This window comes from Dama dama, chromosome 15 (assembly GCF_033118175.1).
Source record: "Dama dama isolate Ldn47 chromosome 15, ASM3311817v1, whole genome shotgun sequence".
NCBI classification, from domain to species: domain Eukaryota; kingdom Metazoa; phylum Chordata; class Mammalia; order Artiodactyla; family Cervidae; genus Dama; species Dama dama.
Genome location: NC_083695.1, coordinates 82,596,313 through 82,610,514, shown reverse-complemented (window position 1 = coordinate 82,610,514; position 14,202 = coordinate 82,596,313). Strand labels below are relative to the sequence as shown.

Genomic DNA, 14,202 nt, shown 5'->3' with positions numbered 1-14,202 from the left:
TCCATTTTTAATGAGGAAAAATACTAACAAAATAATGAGGGCTCATATTGACTGACTGAGTGCTTACCATGTGCAAGGCACTGTTTGATGCACTTTATATGCATTTAGGTCAATTAATCCTCACAAAATTGCTTATTATTATAATATTTTTAGTCTCCTTATTTAGCAGATGAGGAAACTAAAGCCCAAAGAAGTAAGCAATTTGTCTGAGTTTGTTTGTCTATTAAGTGAAGGCGCAAGAATGTGAATCAGATGGCGTAGCACTAAAACCCCTATTATTTTATTTACTTATTTTTTAAAATTCCATCTCACTTTTTATGACTGTTGGGTAAAAGCACAATAAAACAAGTCAAGGAAATTGACTTAACATTCTCTAGTTTGTTGCCATAATTAGCATCTATGTGGCATAGGAGCCTATGGTTCTCCAGTTTTTAGCCGATAGAACCCCACTAACTCTAAATATACTGTGACTCTGAGAACCTGCTTTCACCTGCCTTTGATGTAGTGAATGTCAGGATCCCCTTAGCCATTCAGAGCAGCACCTGGGGCTTGAAGAAGGATGAGTTTGGGGACAAGGCGGTTTAGGGGAAATGTCAGTGCTTGTCTGGCAAGGTTTCTGAGAATAGCAGTTCACCAGCCACATTCTTCTAACAAAGAAGACATGCCCAGGAACTGAGAAGACAGCCTGAGGGCTCACTCACCTTGATCTGTAACAGGAGGGAAACACTTACTCCTGTCCCAACACTGTTCTTATTCACAAAATGCTATTGCTTATAACACACTTTGGTTTGAAACTCCACATTTTTCTACCTTGATAAAACAGGGGATAGGTCTCTAAAGCACAAGCAGGAAAATCTTTCTACTTTCAAAACAGATTTCCTCTTTACCTTTTCATAGTGATAAGCAAATGAAAAATATGGTCAGCTCAGATCTGGCACCACGTGCTTCATGACTCAAGTAAAACCAGATTTGGTATTTTGTAATGTATACTGATCTGCATGGAATTCCTGTGAGCTATCTATGCCTCAGTCCTGCTCTGTATCAATAATCAAATTTTAATAAAATAATTCTCATGTTCCAGGTAAACAGTAATATGTTTGATAGTAGCTATTAATTGGTTCAGCCTTCTCAGGGCATCTTAGAGGATGACATTTAAAATATATACACACAAAAATTTTTGCACTGGACTTATGCCTGGTACACAACACCTAATAACTGCATAACAAATGACCAAAAAAGCAAAATTGGATATAATTCAAAAGAACTGAAACAACCAGAATACAAAGAGTTGGTTTAGTTATTTAAGCCCTTCAGCAACCCCAGCTACTGTTCAGTACTCAGCACAGAAACAATCTATTATTTACCAAAATGGCAGATGCATTTTTTTTGCTACATACTCAATGTTCTAATTTTTAGTTGGCTGATCATGCTTCAAAAAATGACTTGCTAATTGAATTACACAGCAAAATGCTTTACTTACTGCTTTAAAAGATTTGTAGGATCTACAAGGATAAGCAATAAATGCATCAGGATTGAGAATGCTTTCAGCATAAAAGCGATGACTTCGGGCATGGTTGCAATCAAAGAAGGAAAACACTTCTGTGAAAACAATTTCCAATTAACTGGTAGCAATGAACTGATAACTGATAGTATGAAACATTTCCTAGAAAGAGTAATGTTAAATGATAGTTTCTTGACTTGGATCTGGGTCACCAGACCTTGTGTGTAGTCTTAGATACTGCACATTTATTAATATTACATATAATTTCCTTGTACCAAAGAATTCTTTGTGTGAGTCTAAAGGGACATTTAATGTAGATGACTGTGTTCTGATACTAATATCCCCAACACTTCCCAGATATCTGACATAGCACTTAGAGTTTTAAGTATCACTGTGTACACAGTATCTCGGCCTTAGACCAATTAATTCTCTTGTCTCCCTGCTTCTGCTTATGACTCCCTCCTATTCAGTCATAAAACAGCCAGCAAGGTTAACCAGTGCACACCTTCAGCTGAGTTTCAAGATGTGACAGGTGGAATGTATTGTAAAGAATGCTATAGACAAATTGGTTTTGTCATTGTCAGGCACAGCATTACTGCCACTAGTAGTTAGGATTGCTGCAATAATTCATAAAAATTCTAAGTACATTTGTGTATTCTGAAATACACTCCAGTCATTTATGCTCTCTTTTCCTTACATAACATTTTTACTACATGGCATGGGCTATTCTTGTCATGACCTACATGACTTGGCTCACCTTTGAGTCACTCGATTTTGGTTTTGGTGTATGTGGCAAATCACTTATCTATAAATGTGGACTCCAAAGAGTCACTCCTTCCTAGGTCCTCACCTCTTTGCAAAATAATGTTACTACTCTTTCCATCAAGAGATGGAACTGACTTTTTGAAAAACCTTTCTGGATTACAGGCTAGTCTTGGGACTCCTTTGACTAATAGAATGTGGAGGAACTGACAGTGAGCAAGTATCAAGGCCTTGGTCTTCAGTGACCTTCCAGTATCTATTCTTGCTCTATTAGAACCCAGTCTCCATGTTAAGAAGTTCAGGTGAACTGGCTGGGGAGAGAGGCTCCAAGGAAAACAGACCACTTAGAGAGGAGAGCTAGTACCAAGACACTGCACGTGCAAGGCCATCTTGGACCTTCCCACCCAGCTTGGCCCAGCCCAGCCCAGCTCCCAGTTGGATGCAATCACGTGCATTCACCCAATGGACACAGAGCAAAGCAGAGCTCTGCCTGAATCTTGAGCCTCATAATCATGGGCAATAAACCACTGTTCTCTTAAGCCACTATGGTTTGTTATACAATAGATAACTGAGATCATTTCAGAAATGCAACATAGCAGTGTTAAAGAATTGACATCATTTTTTTTAAGGAGGACTTCTCTTATATCAGGTTTCTTTACATACAAATTTGTATTCATAACTAATTGTGATTTAGACAAGATGGTTCTTTAAGACATAGGGAACTATGAATTTTAAAAGTAAATGACTTCTTAGTAATAAATATAATGTAAAATAAAATATTTTGAAGCTGAAAAGTCATCTAAAGATATGAATGATAAACATGCTTTTAATCTAATAAAGTTGTAGAAATTATAGTATCTCAAAATGATAGCTTATGATAAATGTTGGCTTATTTTAATTCATTATTTTATAGAATTTCAAGTACTCAGTATATAACAATTAATATAGTTATGTTAAGGAGTCTTATGATCTATGTTTTATCCTAATAGAAATGATTTCAAATCATAATAAAACAAATAATGAGAAAGAAGTTTTACAATAGGTCTTTTTTGAAAGAATTTTGCTAACCAGCACTAGATAGAACTGGCTTTAATTCTCATTTTGAGTATCTATAGTTTTACCAGTTTTAAGCAGTCATTGCAAATGGATATTTCTAATGACATTTACTTTCAAAACAGATAGTAAAACTTTGTAACTTAGTGCCAGTTAAGAGGAAATTCAAGCTACTCTCAATGCCGGGATCTGTGTTTTTTTTCCTCTACAACTGCCAGATGGAAAATAGAATAATTACATCATCTAGACATTCTGACCACATGGGATCAGGCAGTGGGATATTTAGAATCATCCAAAAATTTACTATCATGTCATCAAACATTATATTACTGGGCTTTATCATATATTATGGATGATACATATCATTATTTACATGATAATGATATAGAGATAGGGAGGAATGGAACTCCCAAATAATAACTTTCTGGTGTCTTATAAAGTGCCTTATTATTATTATTATTGGAAACTGCTATAAAGGGCTAAATACTATTTGTTTAATTTGTGATTAAATTAACTTGTGATCCAGGGTGATTCTGTCAAAAAGAAAATCAAACCATGTACTTCTTCTGCTCAAAATCCTCCCATGGCTCCCATCCCCCTTAAGAAAAAGCTGAAGTCTTTGCTACAGTCCATAAGACCCTACATCATCTCCCCCTGCCCTGTTCCTTCTCTAACCTCATGCCCTGCTACTCTCCTCTCTTTTATTTCACTCTGGCCACAATAGGCTCCTCGCTGCCATGAAACTCACAGGCTCCTGCCCCAGGCCCTTTGCACTTGCCATTCCCACCCCTCAGCCTGGAAGGCCTTTCACCCAGGTACCTGCATGGCTAACTCCTTCAGGTCATCTTTTCAGTAAGGACTTCCTGTCCACTCTATCAAAAACCTCCTTCCCCTAGGTCACCTGCACTGTCACCAACACATCATATTCCCATTACATGCTTCTTTTTGTCTCCTGAGCACTTATTCTATTACTGTTTTTCTAGCAAAGTAGGGTATTAACTCCTACTAATTTTTGTCTTTTGTATGCATTCCTACATCTGCTATTCCTAGAATAATGCCTGGCACATAGTAAGCACTCAATACATACCTATTGGATGACTACATCCTCCTTGTTCATACTGAGTGAGACATCCTGTTAGACCCTGGGGTAACAGACTTAACTAAAACATGGACCCTGACCTTGCAGACCTCACGACGGCTAGGAACTTCATACATGCTACTGTGTTTTGGACTAAAATATATTTTTACATTATATTATATTCAAAAGCATATTCTATCCAAGAAGGGTGCTCATTGAGTTTATAACTGCAGTTTAGAAAGTATTTACCTTCCTTGTAAATATTGAGATCAAATTTAAATAAAGGTGTAATTAAATCTTCACATCCTGGCATGTGCTTCCCTCCATTTGGGTAAAAGTCAAGGTGACCACAAGCATTAATAGTTCCAGCACCTGAAATTTAAAAAAGCAAGATACATGCTTCTAAAACTCTCCTCCATCTTTCAGTGCACTTTTGATTTGTGTTAAAAACTTACCAAGCTCAAAGAAGAGGCGAACCGCATTTGTATGGATAACATCAACAAAGTTGGCGTCTGAGGGATCCAGCCTGACTTCCTTTGGAGTGTCATGGAAACACGGCCCTGCTGGGTCCAACCCTAGGAAAAAGCATAATGTGTATTAAACTAAGACATATAAAAGTACACTGACAGTGTTGCTATTTTGGAAGGATAGATGGTGAAGGCAAAGTATTCTTTCTTATATGATTTATGTAGGTCAAACACCACTCAGCCTGAAGGACAGATACATAAACTGTAGGATGTGTTTATATTTATAAATGCAGGATCTGTATATACTGCAATGTCAGATTCCTACACACAAGCAAGGCTGTGTCTGGATAATACCAAACCAGCTAACAAAGTCAGAAAAGTCAAAGCAGCTACTCTAGGGTCTGTACATGGAATACCATACAGACAACTAAGGTTATGGATTGCAGACCACCTTAAAAGCAACATTTATATGTAAAAAAATAAAAAATAAAAGCTAAGAACTCTTTAAAATGTAAAGATGAATCACAAAGCAACACAGTTAAAATAATAGAATCATAGTCCTCAGTTAAGGCTCACTTAGTTCCATTCATCGTATTACAAACAAAAGCCTGAAGCCCAAAGAAGTGAAGGGACTTGACAAGGCCATCATATGTTAGATGCAAAATGGACCATCATATATTAGATGCAAAATGGTGGTCAGACTTCAGTCCATTGTCTCCCATTCAAATGTCTACTAAAGCAAAGGTTAAGATATCTAAGGTCTCTAAAATGTTATGATCGTTCACATAACTCTTCATTTACATATTTGACGATTATTTATCAAGCACTTATTATGTGCCAGCAACAGGGTCTTGCAACTGGATACAAGGAATAAGGTCCTCAAGGAGCTTTCTGTTTGGAGGGGAAGGCACCGCAATTCAATGTGCTCAGTGCTGAGACAGGCGAGCGCAGGTGTTACGCAATACAGAGAAGCAACAGGCAACCCAGGCTTGGGAAACTGGGACATGCTTCTGCTAGAGATGAGAAATGCAAGCAGAGATCTGAGCGAGTAGAAGAGTCAGCCAGGGTGAAGATGAGGTCGGTAGCATCCTGGGAAGAGGACAGAGAGTATACGTGGCCATCAGGCGAGAGGGTTAATCACATTTGGGAAACTGCAACTAGCTTTCAAGGGCCGGTGCATAGGATTTCAGAATTTGGAGAGAGATGAAGACAGCATTGTAGTCAGGAGCCAGATGTAACTAGCTGAGCCATGATGAGTTTGGACATGACCTGGTTGTCAATGGGCAGCTCTTACAAGTTTGCCAAAAGGGAGGTTTACAGTCAGATTTGTATTTTAGCAAAGCCTCTTTGCTATGAAGTGGAGACCAGGGCTCAGAGCGGAGGGGACTCAGAGCTGAGCTGTATCTGACCCCTTGGGAAATGCAGCAGGAGTGAGTGATGAATGTTCCACAGCTGTGGGGTGTTTATTACCTCGGCATGATAGACTGTTAAATGATTCCATTTTTGTTTTTATTTTTCTGAATCATATAATCATGAGAAAGAAATGATAGAATGAGAGGAGGCAAGGAGAGGAGAGAAGAGGGGGCCTAGATAGAACCTTGAAGAACACCAACATGTAAGGAAAGGCGAAAGAAAAGGAACCTGCGAGGGAGCCTGGAAAGAAGCTGTCAGACAAGAACAAAGACAACCAAGGAAAGGCAAGACGGGGAACCACAGGAGCCAAAAGAGGGTGTTCCAACAGCAAGGAGGGGTTAGCAAGTCAAATTCTGCAGAGGGGCCAAGGAAAGTAAAGATGGGAAAGGCCTGGAAGAGTCCCACTAAGAAGCCGTTGGTGGTCATAGTGGTTTTGCAAGCAGGACTGGGGAAGAAACCAGACTGCAGTGGGTTGAGGAGAGCACAGCCCTCAAGGAAACATGGCCACTTCCTTTTAGAGGAGTTGGAATCTGAGTGAGGCAAGCTAGGGTATTGGTGAGAAGAGGCTGTGGCCTAAGCAGGAACCGGCACACGTCAGTTTTTTTTTTTTTTTTTGACATGTCAGTTCTAATAGAGTTGAGGAAAAGAACTTGACAAGATGGGAAGAAAAGCAGACAAATGACAGTCAGGTCCCCAAAGCTGGCAAGGGACTCAGAGCACAGGTGAAAAATAAAATTAGACAGAGGGCCAATGAAGCAAACCAACAGAAGAAAGCTGCCCAAGTGTTTGTCTCACAATTAATCTTCAACTCTAGGGAGAATTGTTTATGCTAATATACAATTGCTAATTAGATACAATCTTCGGGAGCTCGGTAGAGATGTATCCAAATATAGCAGGTACACCTCAGATGATGTTGATGTGAGGACAAGGCAACCAGATATGTTTTTTTTAAAAAGACAACTAGTGTTTTCAAGATGCAGGGAAGAGAGAATCTTGGATCTGTGGTTCTAAAAGATCTCAGGAGGAAGATCAACAGAGGGGAGAACTAGAAGGTTCAACCTCTTCATTGATCTGAGTTGGGGAGGCATGACCCCTATTGCATGAATGAAAGCTTCACCCTTTGGAAGCTGAGTTTGTTAATATGTATGTATTTGGATGCATGAGTGTATCAGCATAGAGAATAACCTCTTCTCCAATAGGAAAACACTGATGCTATTTATAGATAAAAGGAAAACAAAACCTTGACTGAGTAACCCCCATGCTATAGTCATCTATGATAACTGCCTACCAGTTATAGAGAATTATCAGAGACACAGAAACTTATGCATATCCTAAAATCTACCATATTTTAACTGGTTTTATTATAAAGCCAACATTTTTTTTTTTTGAGATCTCGGTTCTTTTGTTATCCAAGGAAAGTGATTATTCAAAGACTAACCACTTAGAAGGAATATAGACTGCAACATCCAAATTATGCAGATCCTTCAGATGTTTAGACTAGAGCCTTTAAAAACCTATTATTGTCTATTTATTCAATAGGATAATTCACTTGGCAGGAAACCCTGAAGTTAAAAATTATCCGAGTTGTGAAATAAGAATTCAGGAAAACAAAATCTCCATAAATTTATTGCAAACTAGTGTGAATTTTTGACACATTTATGGCAATGTTCTTCCTTTTAATTTACAGCTGAAATGCTCCCCTAGGCTGTTAGGCCCCATGAGATTCCATTCGTACACGGTGGGCCCATTTCTTCCATTCTCTGGCAAAGATTTTTGCTACACAATAACTTGGGAACCAACTTATTGGGAAAGACCCTGATGCTGGGAAAGATTATTATTGTGAGGGCAGGAGGAGGAGAAGGGGTGGCAGAAGATGAGATGGTTGGATGGCATCACCGACTTAATGGACATAAGTCTGAGCAAACTCTGGGAGATGGTGAAGGACAGCGTAGAGTGGTATGTTGCAGTCCATGGGGTTGCAAACAGTCAGACACAACTTAGTGACTGAATAAAGAACAACAACTTCAGGGTAAATATACAAATTTTAATATTCTATGTAGAAATGGTAGTGGTGGGCTAGGGCTGGAGTTAGAATCAGAGATCTGGGAAAAAGAGGAAACTTTCAGCAGGAAAAGCCTGTTATACCATGAGACTGCAGAGGCAATATATTAATACTTTAAACCCAATTTAGAATTTGGAAAAAATATTTTAAATTTAAATCTGAAATTAAAGCACGTGTGTGTGTGTATGTGTGTGTGTGTGTGTACACCAGAGCTGCAATGTACTGTTTCAATGAACACAAAGTGTGTACCTACTATGTGCCAGGACTGGGATGGGAGTGCAGTAAGGAAGTCTTTCTAAGTAGTTCAGAGTCTACTGAAAATAACAGGCACATGAATAATTAATTAGACTTTGTGATACAACATTTGTGTCTTCATATATAATAAAGGCATATTTCAAAGAGTGTGGGAAGCAGAAAATTAACTTTGTCTGAGGAAGAAATATCTGAGAAAATTCTCAAAGGATGACCAGCGGGTGTTTAGGGTGAGGGGGAACAGGACTTGCAAAGGCACAGAATCATGAAAATATGTGAAGAAACATGAAACATTCATACAACAAGTTCAGATGCTTTAGACAATGAAAAGTTTCAAGCAGTGGAGTGGCACAGCCCGTGTTTAGAAAGATAATGACACTGGCAATACCTGTGTAAGGCTGGTGTACCAGCCTGTTCTGAGGAGTGTCCAACTCTTTGCAACTCCATGGACTGTAATCACCAGGCTCCTCTGTCCATGGGATTTTCCCAGCAAGAATACTGGAGTGGGTTGCCATTTCCTACTCCAGGGGATCCTCCTGAATTAGGAATCGAACCCACATCGCGTATGTTTCATTGGCAGGCAGAACTAGGCAGGGCACCAGTCATGAATGGCAAAAACTCAGGAGATGGAGAGGGCCTGAGCTGGGACAGTGACTGGGCCACAAAGAGGCACAACGCAGATGCAGGAGAAGATTGAAGGATGGAGGAGATGAGCGGTTTGATGACTGACTGTTGGTGGGGGATACAGAGTAGGGAGGGGTCAGCCCAACTTACCAATAATGGAGCTGATATTTTGATTTCTAGTCAATGGACTCAAGTAGTTTGGAAGTCAAGAGTACAGGGAAGGGATGCAATTAAATATCATTCCCAACACCTTGTTTGTAGGACTCACTTCGCAACTTGTTTTCAGGTTTAACATTATACTCAGGAACAATATTCAACTTTAGTATATGTGTTGTTGAAGCAGGCACACTCAGGGACAACATTCAAAGTTTAGCAACTAGAATAGCATGGGCCTTAAACAAAACAGTCCAGCATTACAGCTACACTGGGTGAGCAGGACCACGGTGGAGTTTCTGTCTCAGTCTGTGTAGAAGCCATTATGGAATCGCAAAGCATGGAATGTGTCATCCTTCAGTCGACCATCCCCGACAGGTGGATGATCACAGGTCCCATTCCTCTGTCACCACAGATAATGCTACGGTGAACACTCTTGAAAATGGATTCACACACTCACCCTTTGGAAGCATTTCATGTTTTAGTTTAGGGAAGGTCACATTTTCTCTTGTCTTCCATTTGCTTCTGTGACCTCCTTGGTGTTCAGATATTTGATACTTTGTACACAAACAAAGACATAAACAAACCCAAGGACCATTTGCAGGGCAGGCTTACCAGTTATCCTTCCCAGGCCTGGCGTCCTTGACCCAGCTTCCCCAGCCAGATGAGCTCCCAAGCTGTGGCCAATCAAGTGTACTTTAGAAGCAGAATATCCAAATTTTTTCTGAGAGGATATTTTAAAAGGAAAACAGAACAAGCATTATTATTTTTTTTTTTTTAAAGCAGGTGGAATGGCTGAAACTGGCTTAAAATGAAAAAGGAGCTGACATGTTTCTCCCTCTCCCCCCCCAGGATGAGGAGACTGGTAAAATGACAAAGCAACCCCATGTCCACCTACATCCTTATCTAGCTGAGGGAGAGAACATCATGTGGGCCGGAGGAATACCTTCTGTCGGCGCTTTCTCCCTGTGCTAAAGGGCCTCGCAGTTCTTGGGAACAGGAAGGAGACCAGCCCAGAGACCCTTCTGTAGCTTCCAGTCCATGTTCATCCTTCCTGAGGCCCAAACCATCCCGCACACCCCCACACGGGCTAAAGGCATCTCACGCCCGGGGGGGGGGGGGGGGGGGGGGGGTAAACGATTCACTGAACATTTAAGTCAGCCAACACATTCCCCTTCAGTTCAGCAAAATCTCCTCCGACTTTTTTAATGAGCCTTTACGAGCCCATAGTTGAGGCCCCAAGATCAAGGAAGAAATTCACGAAAGCTTAGTTGGACCTGGATTTTCTCTGAAGAGGAGATGAATCCGTTTCCATCCTTTGTGGACAAAGACACAGTCGAAGTTCCTCCTTGCAGCCTAGCCTCCCCTCATGAGCGGGAAGAGTGGATGGAGAAGAGGGAGGGCAGCCGTGAGTATCCGGCTCCCTGACTCTTCTCCGGCCTGAGTCCTAACTGGGCTCAGTGTTGGGCCCGCTCTCCTGAGCGACCCTCAAAGTGAGCTGCGGCGCCGGCCAGTCCCCTTCCCGCTGCCTTGTATTTCCCCACAGTCCTGTCCCCACACTCCGTCAGGGCAGAAACGCTGTCTGGCTCACCGTGTCCCTCCAAGTGCGGAGTGAAATATTTGTTGACTGTAAGGAGTGAAATCTTAAGAATCTGAAAGGGTCATAAATCTTTAGATTTTTTTTTACTTCACCGCATTGCATGGTGGGAAACTACTTTCTATTATGGTGGAGCATTTGGAGATTTATAAATGTCTCATAGAGTATAGCCCTCATAAATAGCAAAGCCTATTTTATTCTCTGAAAATGTGTAGCTTCAAGAGTTGTGCCTGGACTGGCCGAGGGACCTATTTCACTGCCATAGAACCCAGTTTCTGTGGGGAAAACGCACTTCACATTCTGCGCAGATAGCGCCCATAACGCAGAAACGGTTTCTTCTCTACCGTTAAGGACAGGTTTACCTTGCGCTAAAAGGCACCGAGATGGTCCTCCAGGCCGACCCAGGCGGCGACCCTGAGGGGCGGGGATGGGTTTGGTGAGGAGCCGGTGAAGACACACTGCCACCAAGTGGCGACTTGTAGAACTACAGGCACTTCTTTCACCAGAAGGAACCTAACATTCCCTTTTTGGCTACCATACACCAACTTATTATTTCACATGTTCGGTACTTGTGTAAACGAATAAAAAAGTACATAGACTTGCCCCCAAATTCTTGGTGTTATGATACAAAGCTGGCTCAGTGTAATGTTAAAGCAATCAACTGTTCTTACCACAAGAACATCAATAAAATAAGCCACCTCAGCACCAACAACGCGGAGATTGTTTACAGCATGGATATATTGCAGTGAACCGTTAATCCAGTCTAAATTAATGCAATTCACATCTTCCACTTTTAGCAGTACCTAAAAAGATTTATTGTAAGTATTAAAAATAAGAAATAAAGGAAACCAGAGTGCCCAAACAACTGATTCTACAACAAGAAATAACATCTGCAAGTATTGAGGACCTACCGTGTGCTTGGCCCTGTCCTAACACTTGTACATATATTAACTTATTTGATATTCACTTAAAGATAAGCAAACCTAGGCAAATATGGGTTAATTAACTTGCCCATGACCACAGAGCTAGTCAATAGAACCATAATATTCCAGACAGCCTGACTCTACCACACTGTATGGCTTGTAAATAATTAATTGCTTACTACGTTAGCAGTCTATTAATCTTGAGTAGAAGAGAGGAAAATTAATTTCCTGGAGTGAACTTGGAAATGTTTTCCTTAAATTAAATGAGAAATTTATCATACCATTCAATCTTTTGTCAAAGATGAGAATTTACTAAGATTAATTATAAAAATCTTCTATCATAATCTGTGCAATTCATAACCAGTGAAAATAAATGTGAAATGGGTAATTCATTTGGGTCTTGGAATATGGTTAATGTGAATAACTGAATGGAGAATTTCCATGAATACACGTTAGTACCTTGCAAAGTACATTCACATTAAACATAAAGCTTTAATACACTATAAAGAAGAGATTATTCACATCATACATTGCACATGTCTTGCTGCCATTTGCCATCTGATTTCCATCCAGGTATGTTGATACGTGTGATCTTGTCTGTTGTGAAGTGTGAGGCTTGGATAGTTAAATAATTAACTGCACTGACTTCCTGTTTCAGGTGAAAAGAAATTAAGGTAAAATAATTGAAAGTTATTTAACATTTAGTAGAAATATTCTAAATTTGCTAAAAAGTTTTCCTCTAAGTTTGACTTTAATAACCATCTTTAATACATTTTTATCAAAGGAATAGTTACTGCTACATATTGCAAAAGTACCAAGGAATTATTAATGCATTACAAAATGCAACATACAAATTTTATCATATGGAAAAGAAATCAAAATGTTTGGTTTCAAGGTAATGCTTGTTAGAATTTCAGTAAGCCTTACTTTTGTACAGCATTTTTCAGTTGTCAACATAACTCATGAGAATTACCTTATCCAAGGCTTAGATGCATATTCCAAAGGTGACAAGATAAGATTGTCCACCACACTTTATGAACGAGGAGTAGAGGTTAGATCCTTATCACATGAAATACAACAGCATATTTAAGATATTTTATGTGATGGTGTTAAATATTGTTTTGTATTTCTTGTACTTTGTTAGATGGTTTTTATGACAAAACTCTTGAAGGCTTTAGAATACTATTAATTTAAGTGATTTTGTTATTAAGAGAAAAATTATAAGTCAAAAGTATAAGCAATTAAGTAGAGAAAAAATAAAAGGTCAAATCAGCAAATAGCAAGTTTGACAATGGTGATCTTAAACTACAAAGCAGCAAATTTAGATACTCATGAAACTGAAATGAATGGCTGATTACTAGCTACCTGTGTTTAATGGTATATACGATTAATCATACGACCTACTAAAGTTTCTCCAAGACTGTGAACAAACAATTAAGAGAATCCCAAGCTGGTTTACAAATGGCAATAATTATAATACAGATAAAACTCGTATCTATCTAGATTATAGGTACTCTGTGAAAGAGTGAAAGTGTTAGTTACTCAGTCGTTTCTGACTCTATCCAACCCCATGGACTGAAGCTTACCAGGCTCCTCTGTCCATGGGATCCTCCAGGCAAAAATGCTGGAGTGGAGAGCCATTCCCTTCTTCAGGGGATCTTCCTGACCCAGGGATCGAACCCAGGTCTCTTGCATTGCAGGCAGATTTTTTACCCTCTGAGCCACCAGGGAAGCCCTATGGGTACTCTATAGAGTAGCTCATTTGGCCTTCTCAATGCTGTGACGTAGGTACGAACTTTACAGGTTAGGAAGGGGTGTAATGGGAAAGGAAGTCACTTGTCCAAAAGTACTGCAGCTGATGAATCCTGGAGAAGGATTCAAACCCACATGGTCTCTCTTTAAAGCCATGCACTTCACCACTGGGCTTTCAAGTTGTGATCTGATCATAGTGCTTTCCCCTGATGGGATGCATACCAGCTGAAGAATTTGTGATGTAGATAATAAAATCTATTGTACTGGGGCTTTTCAGCAAGCACTTCTCTGTTAAATAATCGAATCCAAGTGCAAAGATGTTTGTATATCTATGTATTTAAAAGAACTTAATGCCCATTCCAATTCTGGCTGGAGCCCCTTAAACACCTACTGTATTCCTGTTTCTACACCAAAAAAAACTATTTAGGAAATGTCATTTAGTAGAAAAAGTACGTATAGTTTTCCACTGTCATGAGAATAGTTTGAAGAAGTGGGACCTCGAACAAGCCTCAGAATGGCAATCTGACAAGTATTATGGTATCCAAGCATTCTTTGTTGTCACAAA

General features: G+C 39.8%; 1 protein-coding gene across 1 annotated transcript in view; it reads right to left on the bottom strand.

Annotated features, from left to right (window-relative positions):
• Nucleotides 1–14,202, bottom strand: part of PNLIPRP3 (pancreatic lipase related protein 3) — a 29,319-nt gene that overhangs the window by 8,047 nt on the left and 7,070 nt on the right. Inside the window, exons 3-8 of the mRNA XM_061161346.1 lie at nt 12,415–12,534; nt 11,634–11,765; nt 9,981–10,089; nt 4,850–4,969; nt 4,644–4,766; nt 1,481–1,599 (exon numbers count right to left, since the gene is read on the bottom strand). Coding sequence (XP_061017329.1) covers nt 1,481–1,599; nt 4,644–4,766; nt 4,850–4,969; nt 9,981–10,089; nt 11,634–11,765; nt 12,415–12,534 — 723 coding nt within the window. The remainder of the gene's footprint in view (nt 1–1,480; nt 1,600–4,643; nt 4,767–4,849; nt 4,970–9,980; nt 10,090–11,633; nt 11,766–12,414; nt 12,535–14,202) is intronic.